Source organism: Phyllopteryx taeniolatus, chromosome 9 (genome assembly GCF_024500385.1).
Source record: "Phyllopteryx taeniolatus isolate TA_2022b chromosome 9, UOR_Ptae_1.2, whole genome shotgun sequence".
NCBI classification, from domain to species: Eukaryota; Metazoa; Chordata; class Actinopteri; order Syngnathiformes; family Syngnathidae; genus Phyllopteryx; species Phyllopteryx taeniolatus.
The window spans coordinates 24,453,227-24,476,930 of record NC_084510.1 but is presented as its reverse complement, the minus strand read 5'-3'; the positions used below and the strand labels follow the sequence as shown (position 1 = coordinate 24,476,930).

The window sequence follows — 23,704 nt, the reverse complement described above, 5'->3', positions numbered from 1 at the left end:
AATCATGATTTTTATTCGATATATATCTACATAGATGTATAGCACTCGTTTCCCCACAATTTTATGACTTTATTTTCGTAAAAGTGCAACAATTTTCTTGGATTACGATGACTTCATTCTTTTTTTTTGTTCCCCCTTTTCAGTGTGGCTCAACTCATTTGTATGTAAAGGCCTATTCACAGAGAAAGTAACTAAAAGCAAAGAAAGTAGGAAAGTATTGTTTTACACATAGCTATACTGAAAATACCACAATGTGGTTGCGTCATATTACTCAAAACATGAAGCATATTTAGGTAGCCCCCTAAATCTGTTTGCTACTAATTACAGTGCATTATTTTGTTTACAAATCCTACTAAATCCTGCAATGAGGGAAAATAGAAAACATGTCTCCATATGAACTCAAGATGCGGATTATTATTTATGGAATTGCAAGATGTCTTCTGCTTGATCTGGCTGTCTTAATAACTTCTCAGGTCGGGAAAGCAGAAAATCAAAAACAAATGATGTCATGTCTCCACATTGTATCAGAAATGTTCCATCCCTCTTTTTGTATAGCGCTTGTCCTCATCAGGATGACGGGTGAGCTCGAGTCTATCCTGGCCCGGTTGCCAGCCAATCAGGGCACATATAGATTAGACAAACAATCATTCACAACTGTGGACAGTTGAGAGTCTTCAATGCCAGCTGACTTTTGGCGAGAGAAGTGGGGAACACCTTGAACTGGTTGCTATCCAATAACAGGGCACATTTTCCCAAATAACCTCATATTCGTGTTGAGGTGTGATGATTAATCGATTAACAGACAACTAATCGATTATCAGATTAATCAATAACGGTTTTTAATAATCGATGAATCGTTTTGAGTCTTTATTTAACTTGACATTTATTAGAATAATAATAAAGCAAGCTGATTATCTTTGTGTTTCATCAAAATAAGACATTTGCAAACATTTTTTACTTGGGAAAACAATTACCCACAATTTTGCCTATTTTCTGACATGTCACGGAGCAAACTGGTAACTGAATCAAAATCCATTTAAGTTTGTGCATTTTCTGCTCGGTCGACAGATTAATCGATAAGAAAAAAAAGAATTGTTAGTTCAGCCCTACATTCATGTTTTTGGAATGTGGGAGCAAGCCAGCGTACCCGGAGAAAGCCCAGAAAAGCACGGGGACAACATGCAATGCAAACTCCACACATGGGGGTCCGAGCCAGGATTTGAGCCCGTGTGAGGTAGAGGTGCTCACTGTGCCAGATAGCTTACTTTGTTTATATGTTTTGTGTAAACATATTCATTAAGCTTGCAGTGAGTGTTGGCACTGCAGATGAATCTAAATGATTGACTTAAAAGACGTGGGAAAAAAAACCAATAACAGAAAAACATTCCTCCTTTTCTGTGTCCTTGGGAGCAGTTGACATGCATCCCGAGAGGAGAAAGCCACACAAGTCCACGGAGGAGCGACGGCACCTCCTATCTTCAACCTCCAGCCAGTCAGCTTCGCTCATAGCCCACTTAGGAGGATTTTTCAAATGTTTGCAGATGTTGGCAAATTTGGAGGTGTTTTTTTATGTGGCCTGGGGACCGAGCCCGTGCGGTCGGGCGCTGTAAAAACTCCGCCGTGCCTTTTTGCGGGGACAAGTCCAAAATCACACGAGCGGCCGGGCTAAGTGCCCGTTAAGTCGGCGGGCTGCATGATGCTTTCATCTCGTCTGAATTAAAAAGGGAAAGGCTTCGTCTCGCAGCAACGTCGGCTGCAAACGTCACCTCTTTGATGGGTGGAAATGGTGTGACGCCGCCTTTTGTCATGCTCTCACGAGCATTTGATTCCGCGCCGTACTGAAGAATAACGCAGAGTACATTTCTACGAAAGTGTATTTGGACCACAATGCAATATAACAATGAGAACTCAGTTGAAATAAAAGTGTAACTTTACTGGAAAAAAAAGGGTATCAGTACAAAAATGAAGTCAGGATACAGGCTGAGATAATGTTTAGAATAAAGTGGTAATATTAAGCGCTACAAGTTGTAATACTACAAAACTAAAGTTGCAATACAGTATTATGACAAAAAAAAGTTCCTCTTACAGGACTAAAGTAAATAACATTACGACAAAACGTTGGAATATTAGGAGGAAACTGTTTAGCTGCGTTAATTTGAGCACTTATATGAGGATCATGTTTTTACCAATTCTTTAATGTTTACAATATTACAAGAATATTACAATTATATTTGGAGAATATTACAAGAATAAAGTAATATTACGATATTTCTGGAAAAAAATTCTCCTTGTAATTTCTTTCTCCCTTAATATTAGGACTTTTCTTTAAAAATAAACAGTTTATTCTTTTAATATCAAAAACAATTCTCGCAATACTGTGATGTTTCATGAAAAAGAAAAAACACTTTTTTCCCTCATAATATTTGGACTTCTTTTCCCTCATAAGATTACCACTTTTATTTAAATCATAAGACATTATTTTTGTTACTTTGCCTTTAACTTTTAATTTTGTTGTTTTTTTGAGTGGCCCCAATGTTTTTTTGTGTTATTCAGTAGTGAAATATAAATAACCATATCTGTTGTTTTTGGATTAATTTCCTAATTCCTGATTCAAACAGTGTAGTGGGCGTGGCTGGCAAATGCCAAACTTTTTCCCCCCCGAATAGGGCAGTTAGTAGTGTTGAATTCTGCCTAGCAACAACATCCTGTAATTATTTGAGGTAGTGTGTATATTCCTGAGTCTGCTAAATAGCAAAAAAAAAAATAAAAAATGAAGTTGTGAAGTTTTATAATGAATTCAAATAGGTGTTTTTTGTAAGATTCATAACATTATTAATGGTCGAGAATTAGGAATTAAAAAGTGCATGTCGTTTACCACCATTAGGTTTGCTCTGTGAGTGTCTGCGACGCTATTTACATACACACAGTACAAATCCACCCACTTGTCTGGATGGTGGCCCAGATAAAATCTTGTGTGATTTATTGTCAACTTACAGTGCATCCTCAGTGATCCCTGCTCCCCCTCCCTGTCGGGGGCAGAGGCGATGCCGCCGCCGTCGTCTGTGGCCTCGGATTCTGGCTCCACCTGGGCCCAGAATTTCCTGCCGCTGCCGCCGCCGCTCCCGGGACTGAGGCTGTGGGGCTGTGCAGAAAGGGCGGGGCTGCCGGGCTCCTCCGTGCCCTCGCTGGGAGTCCGACTCATCTTGTCCAGGCTCTCCTGGTAGTCCTGGGGCTCCAGGCTCCAGAGGCCCACCTCATCCTCTCCCTCGGACCCCAGTGAAGCCACTTGCTCTGCGTCCACTGTGAGAAGGAATCAGGAAGACATGAGGGGGAGTCATTATAGATGGCTGACTTATACACAAAAATAGTTAATAGTCACTGGTAAAAAGTCAATGAGACAATTCTCATTTGGATCATAAGAAATACCCTTTTTTTATTCACTGAGAGAAAAAAAATAAAATACCTATTTTTATAGAAATTCTATTTTTGTTTTAGGAAATATTTTTAAAAAACAGCAGCAACGAAAATGATGTGTAGGTTGGCATTTAGCACCTTGAGCAATCGATTTCAACATCAATGTGATAGAGAACCGAAACCAAACAGGGGAAACACACACACACATACATACATACATACACACACATTTTGAAGTATACAACATTTTTCAATATGTACAAAAAAACATTGTCATTTGTTTTCAGTTTTGTATTTTTGTGTTGTTGGGTTTTGCTCTTTTCTTTTTTTTTTCGTGGTTTAAAATGTGCACCAGGAGGCAAAACACATGCATACATTTTTGGGGGCATAGGCACACAAAGGAGCCAGAACTGTACAAATGTGCGAACTAACAACTATTTTCTAAAGCTGTCCATGTAAAAGAACAACAACAAAAATCTTTAAAAAGTATTTACAGTGATTTTTAATCTTTACAATATCATTTAGGGATACATGTACAGTACACAACAAAGAATTATAACGTTCACTGACCACATTTGTAACCCCATAAAATGCATTTAATGAAAATCGAATCATATTTTTGTTCATATTTAATATTTGTCAAGCAATTAATTTTACTGTGCTTTAAAATAATATTCAGATTTTTGTCAAATTGAGCACAATTGTTTGCCATAAAACACGAGAATGACCGAAAATGCACCTAAACTGATGAACAAAGTAAATCATTCGCAATCCTGAAATGTCACCATAAGAAGGCAAGATCAATCACGCTGCAAAGAAAACTATAATTTAAACTTGAATCGCATCCCCGTATGGCCAGACTGCTGCAGACGGGAAGAGACGCAGTACATTTTCCCATGGTGAAGACAATAAATGACAATCACAAACACATGCACGGGATTTCAACAGTTGGCTCTTGTTTCCGAGGCCGCCGTGTCGCTGATTTGATTGGCAATATCCAATCACGAGCCAGTAATCGCAGCTTAACTTGACTGAAATACACCCCAAGACAACGCTAAGCTACTGTCAGAAGGAGGGAGTCAACTGTTGATATTACATTTCATGTTACTTTTAAATAAACCTTCCTCCTTGGGCCAGCGAGTCGGTCCTTGTCGAAATCTGCCTAACGACAAGTGACCAGGAAACGTAATATGAGCCATTCTCTAGCTAGCCAGCTTAGCTATTTTATTGTCATTTGTTAGCTTAACTCATTTAATAGCCACGCAGCAGAGGAAAACTCTACATAACTTATGCTAACATCTCAGGCTAAACTTACATCCTCCCCGACATACAAAGATCTTGATATCTTAGTTGAAATATATCACGTCAACATACTTCTTTGACACCAATTACTACTTTCCGATTAGCCAGGGCTTTAGCACCATCCTCTAGTATTTTAGGCAGTGAATAGCTGAGGATATAATCCACAGGGGAAAAAATAAGAGAATAACCAACTGTGAATAGGCGGATGTTAACTGTGTTAAGAATATAGATTTAAAAAAAAACGTTTTTTTTAAATGCAAAAACTAGAACAGGCCTCTGGCTGACCTAAACCATGAAATGAAGGACAGGAAGAGGAAGTGGGGTAGGAAATTAAGGTAGCACACAAACCAGGTTGATTGAAGTGAGAGCAACCTGTCCTAAAGAACTACAACAAAACAAACAAAAGTATGAAGACTCATATTAATTTACGTCAGATATTCTGGATGTCCCTGGATTTTGGATGCAGCATGTTTTGGGAGAAACTTCCTGCCTTTACCCTTTGGTAAGCTCGGAAGACTCTCCATGCTAAAGCTAAGTGGTAAAGCTTCTTCCTCTTCTCTGCTAACAACTAGCCTGTTGACTTTTGCCCTCATTGGCAGCCATCTCAACTCTTGAGTCCATTCACAGAACACTGTGTCCAAGGAGGTTTAAAAAAAATAAAATAAAAAAAACTTTATACACACATAATAATGCTCCGTTGTGTGTGTTTTAAATATATTGAGAAATTGCGCAAGCTTATTTAAAGGCAATCTCGCATTAACTTCTGCTATTTAACCAAGCTGACATTATAGCTATGCCATATGCTATTGACAATGTAAAATATAAGAATTTCTTCTCTTTAATAAAGTGTAGCAATTCAGTGGCAACATTACTGCAAACAAAGAATTTTTTTCTGGGCAAAGTGGGCTTAATTTTTCATTTAACCAAGCAGACATCAGACTGCTCATACGATACATCTACTTCCAACAATGTGGATGACAGTTGTTGATGTGTATTTTATATTTAATACAGAGTAGTGATTTAGATGCAAATTACTGTGACTTTTACAAGCTTATTTCTGGTCAAACTGGTATTAATTTATTTAATCTGATGGGCATTATGTCTCCAACATATTACTTACACAGCTACTTCTGACAATTTCAAGTAATGTGCCAATGTGTATTTTATAATTAATCAGAATAGTGATTTATTGCAGCATTTATAGGAACTATTTTTTAAAATATTGTACTATATATCATATATGTACTGTAGGTGAATTTACATAAGCTTATTTCTAGACTTTATACCGATCTGATCGGTTTGATTGGTATCGGCCGATAATTAGCATTTTTATGCTGATTGGCCGGTCGGCTTTCATGTCATAATTCGCTGATCCGATCAATGACGTCATCAATTGGCTCCGCAAGACATTTGGCCAATCCTTGAATGCCCCAAAGAGGTCATTGATGTTTTAACTTTTGTCTACTATGCTAGACAATATTTTAAGATACTCAGTGTACAGTACACAAGTATATCCAATAAATGAACAAGTCATGTAAATAGACACATTGCTCCATCTTGTGATCGGTTATCCCAAAAATCCTGATCGTCTAAAGCCTACTTTATTTCTAACCAACCTGGCATTCATTTTCCCCTTTTAACCCATTGGACATTAATATAGTGCTCAGACATTACAGACAGTCCGACACAGCCACTTCTGGCAATGTCAAGTAACACGTATGTTGACATTATATTTAATACAGAGTAGTGATTGAAAATCGATGCAAATGTGAACCTATACTGTGTCATTTCTAACCAAATTGGCTTTCATTTTCCCTATTTAACCTAGTGGACATTATATTGTAATGTATTTCCGACACAGCTACGATGTACAACGACGTAAGTAACATGAAGTCCGGGGGGGGAAAGCATTCGATTTACCGGTCGATCTACGTTGCTACCGTCACCTATGGTCATGAGCTTCGGGTCGCGACCGAAAGAACAAGATCGCGGGTACGAGCAGCCAAAATGAGTTTCTCCCGCAGGGTGTCAGGGCTCTCCCTTAGAGATAGGGTGAGAAGCTCGGTCATCCGGGAGGGGCTCAGAGCAGAGCGATGGCGCCTACGCATTGAAAGCAGTCAGATGAGGTGGCTCGGGCATGTGGTTAAGATGCGCCTGGACGCCTCTCTGGTGAGGTGTTCCGGGCACGTCCCACAGGGAGGAGGCCCTGGGGACGACCCAGGACATGCTGGAGAGAATATGTTTCCCAGCTGGGCTGGGTAAGCCTCAAGATGCCCCTAGAAAAGCTGGACAAAGTGGCTGGGGAGAAAGAAGTCCGGGGTCCCTGCTAAAGCTGCTGCCCCCAAGACCAGACTCCGGATAAGTGGGACAGAATGAATGAATAGTTCTTGAGCAGCAACACTACAGCCTATAGACAAGTTATAAAAGCTCATTTCCAGCTAACCTGGGATGAATTTTCCCTTTTTCACCATGTGTAGATAATGTGCTGCATACCAGATTTACTCTAAATCATGCAGGCATTTTATATGTAATACAGAGACTCTAGTTACAAAACTGTTGTGTACAACTGAATTTATATAAGCTGATTTCAACGGACACTGGTTCTCATTCACCGTGTTTAACCTAGCGGACATAATATTGTATTGTGTGAACCAGAGTTACATTTGACGATCCGAGTGCCGTGTGTTGCTATATCATTTATATTAAATACAGGGAAGTGGTTCAGTCGTAAAACTATTGTGTTCAAATCAAATTATCCAAGGTTCTTTCTATGCACACTGGTACACCTTTACCCCATTTGACCTCTTGAAAACTATTCTGTTACGGCTTGCGCGCTTACCTCGACACGTAAGGTCTATCAGTGACACGTCGTCCGTTCAGCCAGGCCCCCCTGCTAACATGGGTTCGAATTAACTTGCTCTAAAGAGACAGGAAATTAGTCTGAATGCATGCTAAGAATAATGTAGCCAAGGTGCAACTCTGCGCCCCTGTAGGACTTTTCCTGGGACGACAGGGCACGCCACGAGGCCCCGAGAAGAGAACATGTCTGTTCCGGATTAGTGTAAAATTGGCTCTAATTTCCCCCCGCTATGACAGTGAATGACACCGGCCCATTTGAAGCAGCACCGCGCCGGCATGGCTTTCATTATCTGCCTTGTTGATTTATTTATTTGGATGGCGCGAGCATCCTTCAAATAGCTGCTTCTTTGTTTGTACTTTGAACGGCGCAGGAGGTTTGAGTTTGTGTGCGAAGGTACAAAGGAGTTCGTGGTGATCAATTCATGCAGTGTGAGAGTGGCTGTGCAAAGCTGGTAAACACAAAACAACACGAAGACGAGCTATTTAACATGCAACAAAGTGTGCAGGGGAAGACCGTGACTCATAACGAGAGCGCGCTTGAAGAACGCTGTTGCTTCATGCTTGATGAGCTTGATCACATGATGTCAAAGCACCTCAAAGAGCCCACTTTTTTCAACTTTAATACAGACTTTTCCTCTTAGGGGACAAACAAGCAGGATTGCATGTGATCCGTCTAGTTTATTTGGTTCTACATAGACAGCCAGTAGAATAAATAAAGTGTGAAAATTTGCATTCACCATGGAGGAATGGCTTTTTCTTTTAAATTCAAAACCACAGCGAAGCGACTTAACTTGAGGTCAAGGGAAATTATTTTCATTTTGCGCCGACTTTGAACAAAGTCAAACAAACCGGCTCTCCACGCAGAAATTGTTTATGAGCCGGAAGGCATCGTCTGGATGGCAACACGCGGCACGCTGCCGTTTATTTTACATTCCGCACATGTGATCTTGTATTGCAATCATGTGGTACGCAATACTGACCCGGAAATTACCTTGTTTGTTTCTTTTTTTTGGGGTGTTAAGATGCAACAAATAGGACCCCATTTGTCACAGGCACCTTTAAACATGCACTGTATATACTGTACTACTTACTCCAAGTCGTAGCCTTTCAATTTGTGGTAAAAAAAAAATAAAAAAGGTTTTTGAGCCAAGCTCATTCTTTAAACTAGCCTGAAACTTTACATGAAGTCGGTTATGTTTGTACATCAAGTTAATTCTTTGAACTTTTTTTTTTTTTTTTTTTTTTTTTACAAAACTTTGCTGCGCTATCATATGTACTGTCTCTACCAATATTTTAATCTTTCAAAAAAAATGCTTAGGAGCCATTGAGGACACCCCGAGCGAATTCTTTAGACTGACTTGTCAAATAAAAAACACATTATCTCCAGAATGTCTTGAGTTTTCTTCTTTTAGCGTACACCAAGCCAATTGCTCAATACCAGCATTTTTACGAAGCAGCGCCATTCAACATAAAGCATCCATCTCCAAATTTGGTGAGTTTTTTTCTTCAAAACTAATGCCGAAGAGCCTTTTAGCGTTCTCTGAGTCTAATTCTTTGAAATGACCAGAATTTTTGCATAATGTGGGTGTTCTACAAAATGCATGCATTTCCAATGTCATCTTTAAAACCATTTAGTTTACTCAAAGAACATTTAATATCAGTGTTTTTACAAAGTGGCGCTGTCGTTGTCAAATAAAAAGCATGTATCTCCAAAAGTTGTTTTTTTTTTTTTTAAATGCTAAAGTGACATTCAGCACACCACCCTGAGCCAATTCTTTAAACTGACCAGAATTTTTCATAACGTTGTTGTCCAATAAAAAGCATCGCATGTATCACAAAATTTTAAGCCCCCCACAAAGAAAAATGCCCCCCCCCCCAAAAAAAAACATGCTTAACAGCTACCAAGCATATCCTTCGCTTATTCTTTAAACTAACCTGCATCTTTACATAACTTCATGTTCAACAAATAACATGTATCTCCAAAACTGGTGAGTTTTGTTCTTTTAAAAAATAATGCCCGAGAGCCCTAAAGTGCACTCCCAGCATAACGTTATCTTATGAAAAGCATGTATTTCCAAATGTTCAGTTTTTGTCTTGAAATTCAAACAAATAATAATAACTAAGTTTACTGACGAGATGTTTGCTTAATGTTGCTGTCAAAAATAGCACGTTTTGCTAGAAAAAAAGTTCAGAGCTACATTCTAGACCTGCTAAATACCTCTTTGAACTGGCCTACTTTTTTTTAATAACGTTCATAACGTCGTCGTCAAGTAAAAATAATGTATTTCCACATTTCTTCATTTAGAAATTATTTCTCATATATTTGAATTGAGCCTAACCCCAGCTAATGTTTTTAAGTAATCTTCGTTTTTTGCAAAAGTCTTTATTCAATAAAAAGCATCTTTTTTTTCTCTTAAAAAAAAAAACAAAATTATAAAAAAATCCTGAAGACCATTTGGCATATCACAAGCTAATTCTTGAAACTGACCTGAATTTTCACAAAACGTCAAATAAAGAACATCTCCCAAAATGTTTTGGACAGTTGACGATAAGGAATATTTAGAGCTATAATTTTGGGGCATATTTTTTCAACGCTAAAATGCATGAATCAATATTCCTTTCAAATTTTACATGTTTAGCCACTTAAAAAACCAAATCTAATCATCTCGAAAAATATACCAAGACTTAACAATATGATGCATGGTGGTTGGAGTACAGCTTTTCCTGATGACATGCTCTAATTCAAACTAATGCCTGCTTGTAGTTAATGTAGCTTTAATGCAACGCAAACCGTGACGGCCTCGTAGCTGTCAGAAGAAAGTCAACTCTTGCTGTTTTGGACTCAATAATTCACCACTTGAGGGTCATGGATGCCCACGCGCTCAACAAAACCAAAGCGTAGGAAGACGAGTGCGTCCTCGCCTTGCATCGTTTCTCGGGAGAACACCTCACCTCACGTTAAATGACTCTGTATTCTTGTGAACACGTGGAAAATTAATGAGTTTAATCTTTTTATGTATATTTCAGAACATGACATTGAGAAATACTCACCGCGGCCGCCCGTTGAGTCATACATGCCGACTGACATTGGTTCGATGACTCAGGCAAAGACCACAACCAAGAACAAACACCTCCCACCTGATCTCCATCTTAGCAGTGACGCTTGCTTTGAATTTTTAACAAATAGCACTAAGAGTGACAGAATAGCAGGATAAATCGCCCTCTCGTTTCATTCACATGGCTTTGTGATTGCACAAAAAAACCAAAAACCAATCTGATCATAAAGGGTATCATTTGTGTGTCAATGTTCTCTTTGCTCCTCTTTGGCGGTTACCCCACGTTGGAATGCGACAATTTGAATTCAATGCGCCCATGTTTTATACATTATCATATGCACGCTGACGGCGGATTGAAGAGGAACCCGGCCCAAAATGGCACGTTAACCTGTGGGAATGTGATGTTTTCGAGCACTGTCTTCTTTTTTCTTTTTTTTTTGATTATATAGCATTTCTGTGGCGAGAGAAGAGGAAGCAGAGACATTCTTGTCTAATGATATGTCATAATAGCCACAAACACGTTGACATGAGGGTCCAAGTCAGGCCAACCAGGGCCTACTGGCGAGGTGACCACGACCACCCAAAATAAAACAGATGAGCTATGGGAGATGCTTTCTAATAGGTGAATTTGAGGTTATTTCATTGTCCTTTACACCACCATTGATAGCAAGGGGTGAGAAAATTGAGATAAGCATGCAGAGTGAGAAAGAAAGAAAGACAAAGAGATAAGAGAGTGACACATCAGTCGGGTATTAGAGGTAAGAAAAAAAACCAGAAGTGAGGGCCACAAGTAAGCCAAAATGGGACTTTGACATTCCCACAAAGCTTAAAAAAACATCCAGAAGCCACTCTGTACTTTAGATGTCTCGCTCATTGGGCGATACCGAACCACCACTACTGCCAAGATCTCTGCTGTCGCCGTGGGGCCACAACAGCATTTGCACTTTCAGGGCTGTGCACACACATCAAAAAACAACACAATGTAGCAGGGCAAAACTGAATCGCATCACTTCAGTGCAAAATAGCTTTTATGGGGATTCGATTCATAGATTCCGGCATGAAGATGTGAGATAGCAAACAGGTACTTTAGTCGTGAATGTATCACGATGTATCAAGCAATCTTCCAGTTGCTTATGATGAACAGTGTGTCAGGATAGCAGCAGTTCCACCCTTAAACATTTTGTAAATTGTGTTTTGCGTTCTTAAGTATATATTTATTGTCAAAATGATCAACAATGTGCATAGGCCAAGAAAAAAAAAAGATGCAGAATTGGGTCCAAACTTTTGGAATTTTTACCTCCTCAAAGCATGAAACGGAAAAGGTGGATGGTATTCTTTTGACCGCCTTTGGTTTCTTAATTTGCCGAATTACATAAAATACGGCACAACCCCTTTTACGCAAAACTTAGTGGAGTGTGATGGGGAGCTAGTTAAATTTAACTTTGTGAAATGTTCTTGGAGTCATGAGTCTGTCCCACAGTGCAAAATAAGTCCTGTCAGGCAGCATGGCTCAGGTCGGTAGAGTGGACATCTTCCAACTCAAAGGCCCCAGTGACCATGTCCAAGTGTCCTTGAGCAAGATACTGAACCCCCAATTGCTCCTGATGCTGCTTCGTCAGTAGGTGAATGAGGAGACAGTGAAACACTGATAATTGAGCAGAATTTGAGTGCCTCGCCCCCCCCCCCCCGAGCATTGACCAAGTCATCAAACTGTCGGATTTGTCTGAAAGATTAACCTGAGCGATTTTTCTGTCGTGTGGGGTGTGCAAATCCCCACCCCCCCCGGCCCCCTCCCCGGTGTGCTCGCAAAGCGGCCGAGGGCCGGCAATGATCAATTTAAACCAGTTCAATATTTATGATCGCAAACCCTTATGTGTGGGCTCAACATCGAGTTGGGCCCAGCCACAGACTCCGTGATTGTGACTTGAAAGGGAACGCTTGCCAGTGACGAAGTTATTGACACACTGGTTGTGTTGAGTGTTTGTATAACGTGTCTCACAATTCCTTCAGCACAATGGAAATGACAAGAAGAAGAAATTGCAACTGCAATGTAGTTAGCAGATGAGCTACCAGTTAGCCTAGCTCTGTGGCACCAAGCTGCCTCTCACAGGTCATTCTTGGTACTACGAGGGACTTGTGATTGTCAATGGAAATATCGTTACGTGTGCGGTGTTGGTCGTCTTGAGTACACCGCACACTATAAGATCAGTAAGCACTAACCAGGATCATCATCACGTGTGGGGTCTTGATGTTAAAGATTGGTACGTGTATAGCCCACTTCTGTGAAGGCCGGGAAGTGGCTTGCTACTGAGTGCTAGTCTTCTGAATTATTATTTTGGGGACAAGAATCCATTCCTGAAGTGCATAAATGCCACCAACTTAGCTGTCTTGACTGCATGACAAAAAAATGCATTATTTTTGTGCAATTTGAAGAAGCAGATACTATTTTGGCCATGTTGAGATTGCAACATGTGTTCCAAATAATGATGTAAGCTGTTTTTAGTCGATAAAAAAAAAGTCGACCTTTGTGGTCGCCACTCTTGTTCCTTTCGAGGCTTCCTGTGCGCTGCCGCCTGCGTGGGTTTCGCAACCCGCGTCCTACCTGTCCTGCAGACCACCTCTTTGACACTTTAAATAACAGCCCACCTTGTTGACTCACACCTGCTCCACCCTCCACATAGACCGGTGGCGCTTTCAAATCAACAGGTTTCTTCCTTTGACTTCGTACCAATTCGATCTCAACTACCCCAGCCATCTTGAGTCTGACAGCAATGAAACTGTAACCAGGTTCTTCCCTATTTGCAGAACTTAATAATCTTTTTTATTTTGCTATGATCAGGTCTGTAAATATTCTCATTCATCCAGTTCACTGTATTCTCAGGGCATTGAATCAATCCCAACTGGAGTGTTTCAGGGGATGGTCAAAGACGAGACTAAATAATTTGGCGTCTAACAAATAACAAACACGACACTGACACTTTTGGCTTTCAGGTGCTTCCAAAACCTTCCTTACACCTGTAAAGAATACTAATGAGAGTGAGTGCATCCAAACGACTGTCACTGGCTGACAGACGCCCCACTCCACCCTATAGACACAATTCAGAGATTGGTTTCTAAATACGTTTCAAGATCAATGTTGATCAATGTGCCAAGACAGAACAATGTACTACACAATTGTGGAGCTATAGCTTAGATGAGCAGTCAGTCACAATCAACATATACTAGTCTTAACTTTGAACTTAATTACGTCGAATAACTTTGGGTCCGCAATGATTTTAAATAAAATGAGTTCCTCTTGGTACTTTATAGTCCCTGGAAGTGTGCCAGAACCAACCGGCTACACTACTCCCTTCAATTCTGTCGACAAACAATATAAAGAACATTATCGAATGCAATAATTCATTTCAACTGCACTACTATTAAAAACTATTATAGTGGACCACGACTGAGAAATGGACTACCCCGTAGCGTTGTGTACCATATGAATAGACAGGCCATGGTCACTGCTGTCTGGACGCTGCTTGAAAGGCAAGACTGATGTCTGCAAAAACAGGTTGGCTTGGTCAGACTAAACTAACGTGTTGAATTTTGTCAACGCTACAAACAAAGCGAGCGTCATTATCGAGGATCACGAATGGCGAACCGACCGCCCCGCAGCATTGTGTGCCGTATGACTAGATTCTAATCATCGCTGTCTGTGCATAACCTCAGTCGACGGAAAAAGGGTGACTTGGTCAGGCTGAACTAATACATTGGATTCTGTAAACTGGACGACAAACAACATTATGGAGGACCATGATTGACGAATGGACCACCCCACTGCATTGTGTGCCTTAGGACTAGAACATGGCCACTGCTGTCTGTGTGCAATGGAGGTTGGTAGGAAAGAATCGCTTGGTCAGGCTAAATTAACACGTTGAATTCTGTGAATTCAGCAGACAAATATTAAACGACATTATGGAGAACCACGACTGACGAATGGATCATCCCATAGAGTTGTGTGCCATTTGACTTGAACCTTGGCACCTCTGTCTGTGCGGAAAGGTTGGCTTTGTTAGACTAATATAATGCAACAATTAATGTCAACTGCACTACTATAAAAACTATTATAGTGGACCACGACTGCTGAACGGACCGCGTCACAACGTTGTGTGCCGTATGAATAGAAGAAGAAGAACCTGGCCACTGCTGTCACATGCACGTGAGGTCGGCGGTAAAGGTTTGCTTGGTCAGAATAAACCAACGTGTCGAATTCTGTGAAACGAAATATGCGCAATACAAACAAAATGTTCGACGACCACATCTGACGAATGCCAGGCCCCACAGCGTTGTGTGCCGTGTGAACAAACCTGACCACCGCCGTCTACGAGCCGCTGAGGTCGTCGGGAAAGGTTGGCTTGGTCAAAATAATGCATTCTATAAACTGGAATACAAAGAATATCAACATTATGGAAGACCACAACTGCCGAAGGCGCCACCCCACGGCGTTGTGTGCCATATGAATAGAACCTGGCCACCGCTGTCTGAGCAGCTCTAAAAGCGGGACCGACGTCGGCGGCAAAAAGGTCGGCTTGGCCAAAGGCGTGCAGTGTTTGGACTTGGCCCGGCGCCCTCCCCTGTGGCCCGCGCTGGTTTGCCGTGTAGCGAGGGACCCACGCAGGAATGCACGAGTAAGTCACAAAGGGACCCACGCGCTCACCACACTATGAATCAAAAGCAAAGCTCCACTTCATTAGGCTCCTGTCATTGCATAGGCTCTCACACAGCACTCTATAAATATCCCACGTCCAAATTTGTTTTCCCTCTCATTTTTTTTTCTTTACACATGAAAATGCTCAGGGACTGCTCCAGCTTTCTGATGTGGCTCTTTATTTTGTTCGCCGGCGAAGGGGAAGAAAAAAAAACACAATAGTGGTTCCCTTTGAATATTAAAACATTCTCTGACAAGCGCAAAAGGTTCTGAAGTTGTTTTAATAGGGGGTGCACGCTAAATTTAAAAAAAAAGTCTCTTTGAGCTTATATTAACAGCAATGCACTGTGGGATTTGGTTAGTTCAAGAGCTGCCGCCTTCACTCGCAAGAATGCATCCCACTGGCTTTTGTCTCTTAAACATTTGTAAATAGGTTGTGTTTAAATAAGATCTGTGGAGGAACGCGGCGGTTTTAAAAGGGACAATTTAGTGCTCATTAACTGTAACATCGTTGGGTATTTTCAACACGTGTGTGCAAGGGACACAGCAATAGCTGCTCATTAAAACGAACAAGGGGACATTCAGTGCAGTCCTCATGTGACTTTGTTTTTTTGGAACAATAAAGGTTGGTGGGAGATGATGGCAAGGCTTCTGACTGGCTTCATATACAGAAAGGGTGCCATCATCTGGCTCATGTTGGACACTGCAACTTCCCGTGTGACCCCAGTGGTCTCACTACAAAAGCGTATTAGGGCCACACTGACAAGATAGGAGCATTGCAACAACAAACTTTTGTAATGTCAGGGAAAACAAAGTCGTAGAATTACAAAAAAATAAGTGATTTCAGTTGGACATTGGTGTTTGTTTGTATAATTGCTGTTCTTTTTTTTTTTTTTTTAACAAAGCCTAAATACCTTTTTATGTTTTTATTATGACATCAATCCCGCAAAAAATACATCGTCTTTACGATTATGATGTTATTATTTGTTGTACTATTACTGCTTTAATTGCATAAAATGAACACTTTTAAATGTCATTTTCTTATAAAAATTTCAAATTATGAATAGCTTTTTAAAAATATCGACTTTATTCTCGTAAGAAGTTGTTTTCCCCCCATAATTCTATGGCTTGGTTTCATAAATGGATCAATGGATTTTGCAATGTTATGGCTTTAATTTTGTATAATTACAACTTTTTTTTATTATAATTCCATAGCTTTGTCATAAAATGTCCACTTTTTCTTGTAATATTATGGCTTTTACTTGATAACATGGATTTTTGTTGTTGTTGTTGTTGAAATACTAGGACTTCCCATGACTTTTTCCTCATGAAATTTCAACTACTGTATTCTCGCATTTTGACATGAATTGCATAATTTTTTTTTAAACTTTCTCGTGATTATGACTGTTGTCTTGTAATGTTACAGCTTTATTCATGTAAAATCATAAAAATCACAATATTTTGACTGAATTCTCATCGTTGTTTTTTCTTTTAATTCTATGGCTTTGTGTTAAAATACTACTTTTTTTCTCTTTGTTTTTCTTGTAATGGTTCACCTTTTTCTTCATGATACCGTTTTAGTCATAAAATTTTGACTTTCTCGTAATATTTGGACTTTTTTATCATTATTATTCCCCTTTTAATTCCATCCCTTTATTTGTGTGTCATTACTACTTGGTCCCACTCTGATTATTATTGCTTTTGTTTTGTTTTATTCCCTTTATTTTTGTGATGTTATGGCATTATTGTTGTAAAATTTTGACTTGTAATATTTTCACTATTCTTATACTTATGACTTTTTTTCTACTAAATCTCCAGCTTTATTCTCAAAGGGTCATTAACTAAAAATAAATAAATAAATAAATAAAAAATGTGTTCTAAATGTCTTTTACCGTCCACATCCTCTTTTATTTCCGGGAAACCTTTTAATGGCCTGTGTATGAGTGAATAACGAGTATGAGCACATACACATTTAGGTTTTTATGGTCATGCAGCTCTGATTTGAAAATCATCTTGCATATTGAGTTAAACATTTAGTCACAATCAATTTTGACTGAATGCAATTGAGTGTGTGTGTGTGTGTGTGTGTGTGTATTGTGTTTGCACAGGCCGGGCGATTGTCTTTAAATAGAACCCAATTAAAGTCATCGAGAAAAATGCACAGGCAGCAGAACTTCACAAGACGGCGCGTGCTTGTCATTACTGGCCTGCTAGAAGAAAGTGATGGAGGGAGCGCGAGAACGGACAAAAGCTCCAGCGAAGAACGACTCGACAAGAGGAAAGGTTTTTAAACTAGGAAAGTTTAAGAGGATCTTTGATGTGTATCAGAAGAGGAAAGCAGCCTCGCGACTGGGACGACAGTAATTTTAAGTCGAAGCAGAAGGCTGGCCGACTTGCTGCCTTGCTGGCTGGCTGGCTGGCTGCCTGTGGGCTTTGATGGCGCTGTTTGAAGTGGTTTTCGGGGAGGGGGGACGGCGGTAGGGAAAAGGGATGGGGGGGGGGGGGGCAGCGTGCGATGTCAGTGGGACGGTGGAGGGAGGGAGGAATGGTGGGGGTGGGGGGTGATGGCGATGGGACAGGGACCAAGGAGACCTGAGCTGACTGGATGGGTGGATGAACGCGTGGGTGAAAGCGTCGATAATGAGGAGAAAAATCCGATTAAAATGGAAATATAATGACAGCCAGGAGAGCTGATGCATATGGCAAGGATCTAGACATTTAAATGGATGACAAAAGAAGGAGAGGAGAGGGAAAAAAATCAAAGATTAAAAACAGAAATGCTGTAAAAGTAGAAAACTGCAAGGGGTGGGGACAAAGAAATGAAAGTGGCACCGAGGCGTCCATGTCTCATTTTGAAGCCTGGACCAATTCACACCTCAGTTACTCATTACTGTGTATCATTTAAAGATGACGTTTCCTCTGTCTGATATGCTGCCCGGTGGTCTTATGACTCCCCCCCCTCCACTACCCTACTCTCCATCCCTCCAGCAACGTTGGACACACACACCATATAATCACAACTATGCGCTTTCCCCTGCCGAGGTACCACAGTCGGCCACAAAATGGAAAAAATGGATTTTGTACAAACCTCAGAAATGTTATTGGGCCTCCTCGCCCTTTCATATTTAAGTATCGATGCTTCATTTTTAAATTAAAAGCCTCCCCCCTGCTACACTGTAGCTATACATTTCAAAGGCAAACCTGCCAAACGTGAGGCTGTTTGGAAAAAAAATACATATAACATCTCAAACATTGACTGAGCTCTCCAAAAACATCCATGTTGGGTTAATTGAAGGCTCTCAATTCACAATAGATGTATTTGGTTGTCTTTTTAATATGTAGATTGCGTTCCACTGGTAACCAGTCCTGGGTCTACAACCCCCCCTCCTTTGGCCAAAAATGGATGGATGTGCGCCGCAATCCGGTATACTGGATGTACAACATGCGGCAAAACGGGTCTAAGCACTTCTACCCCGTTCGGGTGAATGACGAAGGAGACCAGATTAAAGCAACCGTGGGAACTTAAAATGTCGACAATGTATTTTTTTAACACAAGATGTCACCACAGAGCCACCAAAGATGACAATATTCAATGTTTAGGCTTTGTTTGTGTTTACATAAATCATATTTGTGTAAATAAATGTATTTAATTTTTGTCCAAAGACACCCATCATAATGAAAACATAATTCTTGAAAGTTCGCCTTAAAACAATTATGTATTCAAACCGTAGCCATGCTCTTTTGCGTTATTAGTATTCCCACATAGTTTCCAGGCAGGGCAGGTGCCGCTGCACTATGATTGGCTGCTGTATCCCGGTAGAACACGCCCTACTGCTTCCAGACGGGAAAATATGTGACTTAAGTGTGGCGACATTATTATGTTTTCACGAATCCTAAACCACCCTAATCGGAACCTTAACCCACCCTAAACCGCTTTAAACCTCAACTTAGCCCGAAACCTAACTATAGCAAACTTCTTTGTTTTTAATTTCGCACAAATGTGATACATGTTTGGGATGGTCTTCTCGTTACATCTGCGTAGCCTGCCCTTCCCGCAACGCAGGAGCCAATCATGTTGCAGCGGGGCGTGTCCTGCCTAGAAACTATATGGGAATCCTAATTATCAGCTATTCCATTTTCCGGGTTTAGTTACGTGATGTTCTGCATTTAGCGGATTGACTGGCAACCAGTCCAGGGTGTTACCCCACTTCTCTTGCCAAAAGTCAACTGGGATAGGCTCCACCTACAGTACGCTTGACCCGAATGAGGACAAGCGCTATGGAAAATGGATGGCTGGTACTGGTACTGCAGTGCGATAAGCGTGAGCCAGGCGGAATAAAAGAATACAAAGTTTGGGATCATTTCACACTCAATAAAAGAAGCTATAGCGCAATGTGCCAATTGCAAAGCGCAATTGGCTTAAGTTACACAACTGCATGTCTACAGTAAACATTAACTAATTTAATATAGCCTACAGCTGCTAGTTATAATGAACTGTAATCCCTCCCACGGTGGCCAAGGATACACAGCGGCTAGTTTGCCACCACTGACCCTGAGTGGCTCAAGATTTAGCCAGCTAACAGCCAACCAACTCTAGACTCTCATTCGTTAACTTCGACGTCCCTTGACAGGCCGGGCCCCGCCTTTTAAAGTCACACGCAAATAGTCACAGATTCAGTACTGTAGAATGTGAGTATGGCGACCCCAAGTGGACAAAATAATACCAGCACCTCATATGCATAATGTATTGGTACTATTCATAAAGCTTTAAAACATATATTACTAAAATTTGATATATGGTCAGTACTTCGCAGATTTTGTCTGTCACGGGGGTTATGTTCCAGACCACCACTGCGAAACGAGGGATTACAGTTCTGGTTAAACTGGTATTATTCAAGAAAACGTGAGCCCCTCCACCCCCCCACACTCCACCCACCCCATTTACAGTTTAGGAAACAAACTAAATGTGCAGTGACCTGTACTGTGAAACGAATGCCTGGACTGTTGATGAAGAAAATGATGAAGAAAAGACATTTTCACATTTTTTTCAACTAAAAGAAACACACTCAGATAGCTTGCCCTTGGTCATCTATCACAGGTGGAAGAAAATACTGCATGCATGTTTTTATTCAGGCTGGAATGTGTTCACTCCCTTGCAGGTGTATGAGTGAGTGAGTCTGTGTGTGTGTGTGTGTGTGTGTGTGTGTGGGTGTGGGTGGGTGTGAAGGGGGGCAATGACAGGTCAAGCAGAGGTTGTACCAGGTGATTACAGGTACAGTGAGAAAGAGGGAGGCTTTAACCTCTCGCACATGAGGGAGTCCATCCAAGTTATTGGAAATATGCACCGGCGTGTTATGAAGATACGCGATGCTTTTTGCAGTTAGTGGGGCGTCACGGGTCCGACTAAAACTGAGCACAACCCCTCACATTTTTTATTTTTTTTAAAATACAGTATTTTATTATAGATTTTCATGGGACGACACTGAAGAAATGACACTTTTCTATAATGTAAAGTAGTCAGTGGACAGCTTTTACAACAGTGTAACATTACTGTCCCGTCAAAGCCACTCAACACAGCCGTTAATGTCTCAACTGCTGGCAACAGAAGTGAGGACACCCCTAAGTGAAAATGTCTTTCAAAAATAAGGACATTTCTAAGTGAAGTGAGCCCCAAACTTTTGAACGGTAGTACTTGTATATATTATTTTTCAGTCTCTCCACTGTAACAAAAGGAGAAGGTGGAAAAATATATTGGTATTGGCAATTATTTAGTTGATCTCCCTTTACTAGGCCCTTTGATTTGGCACTTACTTTACTTTTATGCAGCAAAATGTTCCCGAGAGGCCTTCATAGTACTATGCAGGTATTTAAAACACTTAAGGCAAAAAGAAAATAGACACAAATTTTAAATTGCAGGAATTGTCCCCTCGCCGTTGTTGCCAACGCTTGCATCTTTTCCTGACTACTGTATTTACCGTTTGACTACGACAATGTAAATAAGTCTCCACACTGTGATTTAGACATAGTAGTGACTGATGCAAAAATCCTTTCCTCTTTGTGAGACATGATATGGATGATCATTTGAGGAGGGTCATCAAACATGTCCGAAAACGTCATATTTTGCTATCATTTCAAAGCAGATGTGGTTCTGGGGTATGTTATGTTTACAGCATTCATTAAAAACAATCATAAAAATCCCAATGAGCTAAAAAAAAAAAAAAAAAGAAAAAAAGAAAATGTTTATAGCAGTACTTGTCCGACCAGGCTGACTAAGGTAACATAACATCATCGTCCAGTGGGAAAACTTGTATTGGTATGTGTGTTTGTGTGCGTGCTTTTAATGCATTTTCTTTGTGTTTTTGAGTAACAAAACTATAAACTTGAGCAGGGTTGTTGCTGAACCTGTTGTCTGAATAATTTATGAGGATTTCATCCTCCCGTAAAAACTAATCGCTACAAAACTGACACATTTTGGGGATTGATTGCAAATGCTTGTACCGTATAAAAAGTGTTTATGAAATAATACGCCCCGAGTGCTTTGAATTGATGACAAAATATGAATGTGTTGTCAAAATATAACATTTTCAGACTGGCATGCCATGTGTGTTAATTTTTAGTGGAGGGGGGGGGGGATTATGTCTAATAGTCCTTTTTGAACATAGTGTTTACATTTTTATGCAATTTCCTACCAACTTACAAAACTGACACATTTTGCGCGTTAACCGAAACGACTTTGTTTTGTTTCTTAATGCGTGTATATGAAATATATACACGCTATAAGATTTAGGACAATTTGATGGCAAAATGGAACACTGAGACTGGCATGCCATATTTGCCGATATTTACTGAAAGGCGGTGATGTGTAAATAGTCTTGTTTGAATGTACGTAATGTTTACATTTTTGCTGAATTTCCAACTAAATAAACACATGCACCTTCATTTTGATTTGACATGAAAAAAAACCAAAAACTTTCATTCTCTCACACTCCTTGCGTTCTACTTAGCCAGAGGACGGGTCACCTCGAAATGCTGCACGCAAGTGGCGGTCCTAGCTTGAATGACACCCTGGCAAACACCCTTTGCCATGGCATATACCATGACACAAAAGAAAACCATTTCCATTGAGCAAATTGTTTAACATTTTATTTTCGGGCGCATTGCCGCCCCCCTCAGCCGTGCCGCCCTGTGTGGCCACACATACTGTATTGCACATGCCAGCAACTGCCACTTTTAGTATGTTAGGATCGTTAAACCGAGAATCCCTTGTATTACTATTAAAGTGCATTACTGTAGTTAGTATTTTAACAAAATATTACAAATACTTGTCAGAGCCAGCTGACTAAGATGAACAGATCATTGTCCAACAAGAAAAAATGTAAATGTTGTTTTATTGATTGTTTTTTTCAATCTGAAAAACAACAAAAATCTGTTTTTTTGTTTCCGTTTTGGATGATTAAAAAAAAAAAAAAAAAAAAACTTATAAAAAAATTGGAGATCTATCTTCTGTTTTTGTGCAGAGGCATCAACAAAACTTGAAAATTCTTTAAAGAGGTCGGGTATAATAAAATCCATCCTTTGTTACTAGAGCATGCTGGAGCTAATTTAGTACGATTACTTTTTTAAAAAAAGAAAGAAATTGCATTAATTACTACAGGACTGGGGTGGAGCGGTGGGCGACTGATTAGCGCATCCCCATCACAGTTTTGAGGCCTTGGGTTCAAATCCAGGTCCCGGCCTTCCTGTGTGGAGTTCGCATGTTCTCCGCATGCCTGCCTGGGTTTTCTCCGGGTACTCCGGTTTACTCCCACATTACAAAACCATGCATGGTAGTTTCATTAAAGACTAAACTGTCTGTAGGTGTGAATGGTTATTTGTCTATATATATGCCCTGTGAACATTTTCAGAATGGCATGCCATGTTTGCTGAATTTTAGTATGAGGGGGTGACATGTAAATACTTCTGTTTGAACATAGTGTTTACATTCTGTATGATGTCCTACTAAATGAACACGTGCTCCTAGTGCACATCTTGATGTGATATTATACAAAAAAAATGTAATCCTGTTCTTTCTGGTATCCTTATCAACCAGAGCTGAGGCCTCCAAACCACCCTCGCTCCCACCCATCTGGGTAATACATGCAGGCTGAAGTGGCATTTTCAAAATTTAATTTGAGGCGTGATAAAACGGCACATATCTATAAATTGTGCGTCCAATCGTCCTAAGTGGAGCTCTTTCTTCTGTAGAACATGTGCAGCATATCAAACACGCAATCTCCAGGATGTCTGCACACAGGGGGGGGGGGGGGGGGGGGGTGTCTCGAAATAGAATTTAAGGGCAAGGAGCGTACCAGCGCAATGACAAAGAAAGTGCTAATAATTCTGA

General features: G+C 40.4%; 1 protein-coding gene across 2 annotated transcripts in view; it reads right to left on the bottom strand.

Moving 5' to 3' along the window:
* LOC133484117 (zinc finger E-box-binding homeobox 2-like) overlaps window positions 1–23,704 on the bottom strand; it is a 40,858-nt gene that overhangs the window by 9,023 nt on the left and 8,131 nt on the right. The window contains exons 1-2 of one of the 2 annotated variants that reach the window (XM_061786247.1): window positions 10,627–10,666; window positions 2,995–3,300 (exon numbers count right to left, since the gene is read on the bottom strand). In XM_061786247.1, coding sequence (XP_061642231.1) covers window positions 2,995–3,300; window positions 10,627–10,663 — 343 coding nt within the window. In that variant the 5' untranslated portion in view covers window positions 10,664–10,666. Of the gene's footprint in view, window positions 1–2,994; window positions 3,301–10,626; window positions 10,667–23,704 lie in introns of those variants that run through there. The other variant, XM_061786245.1, reaches the window with a different exon arrangement.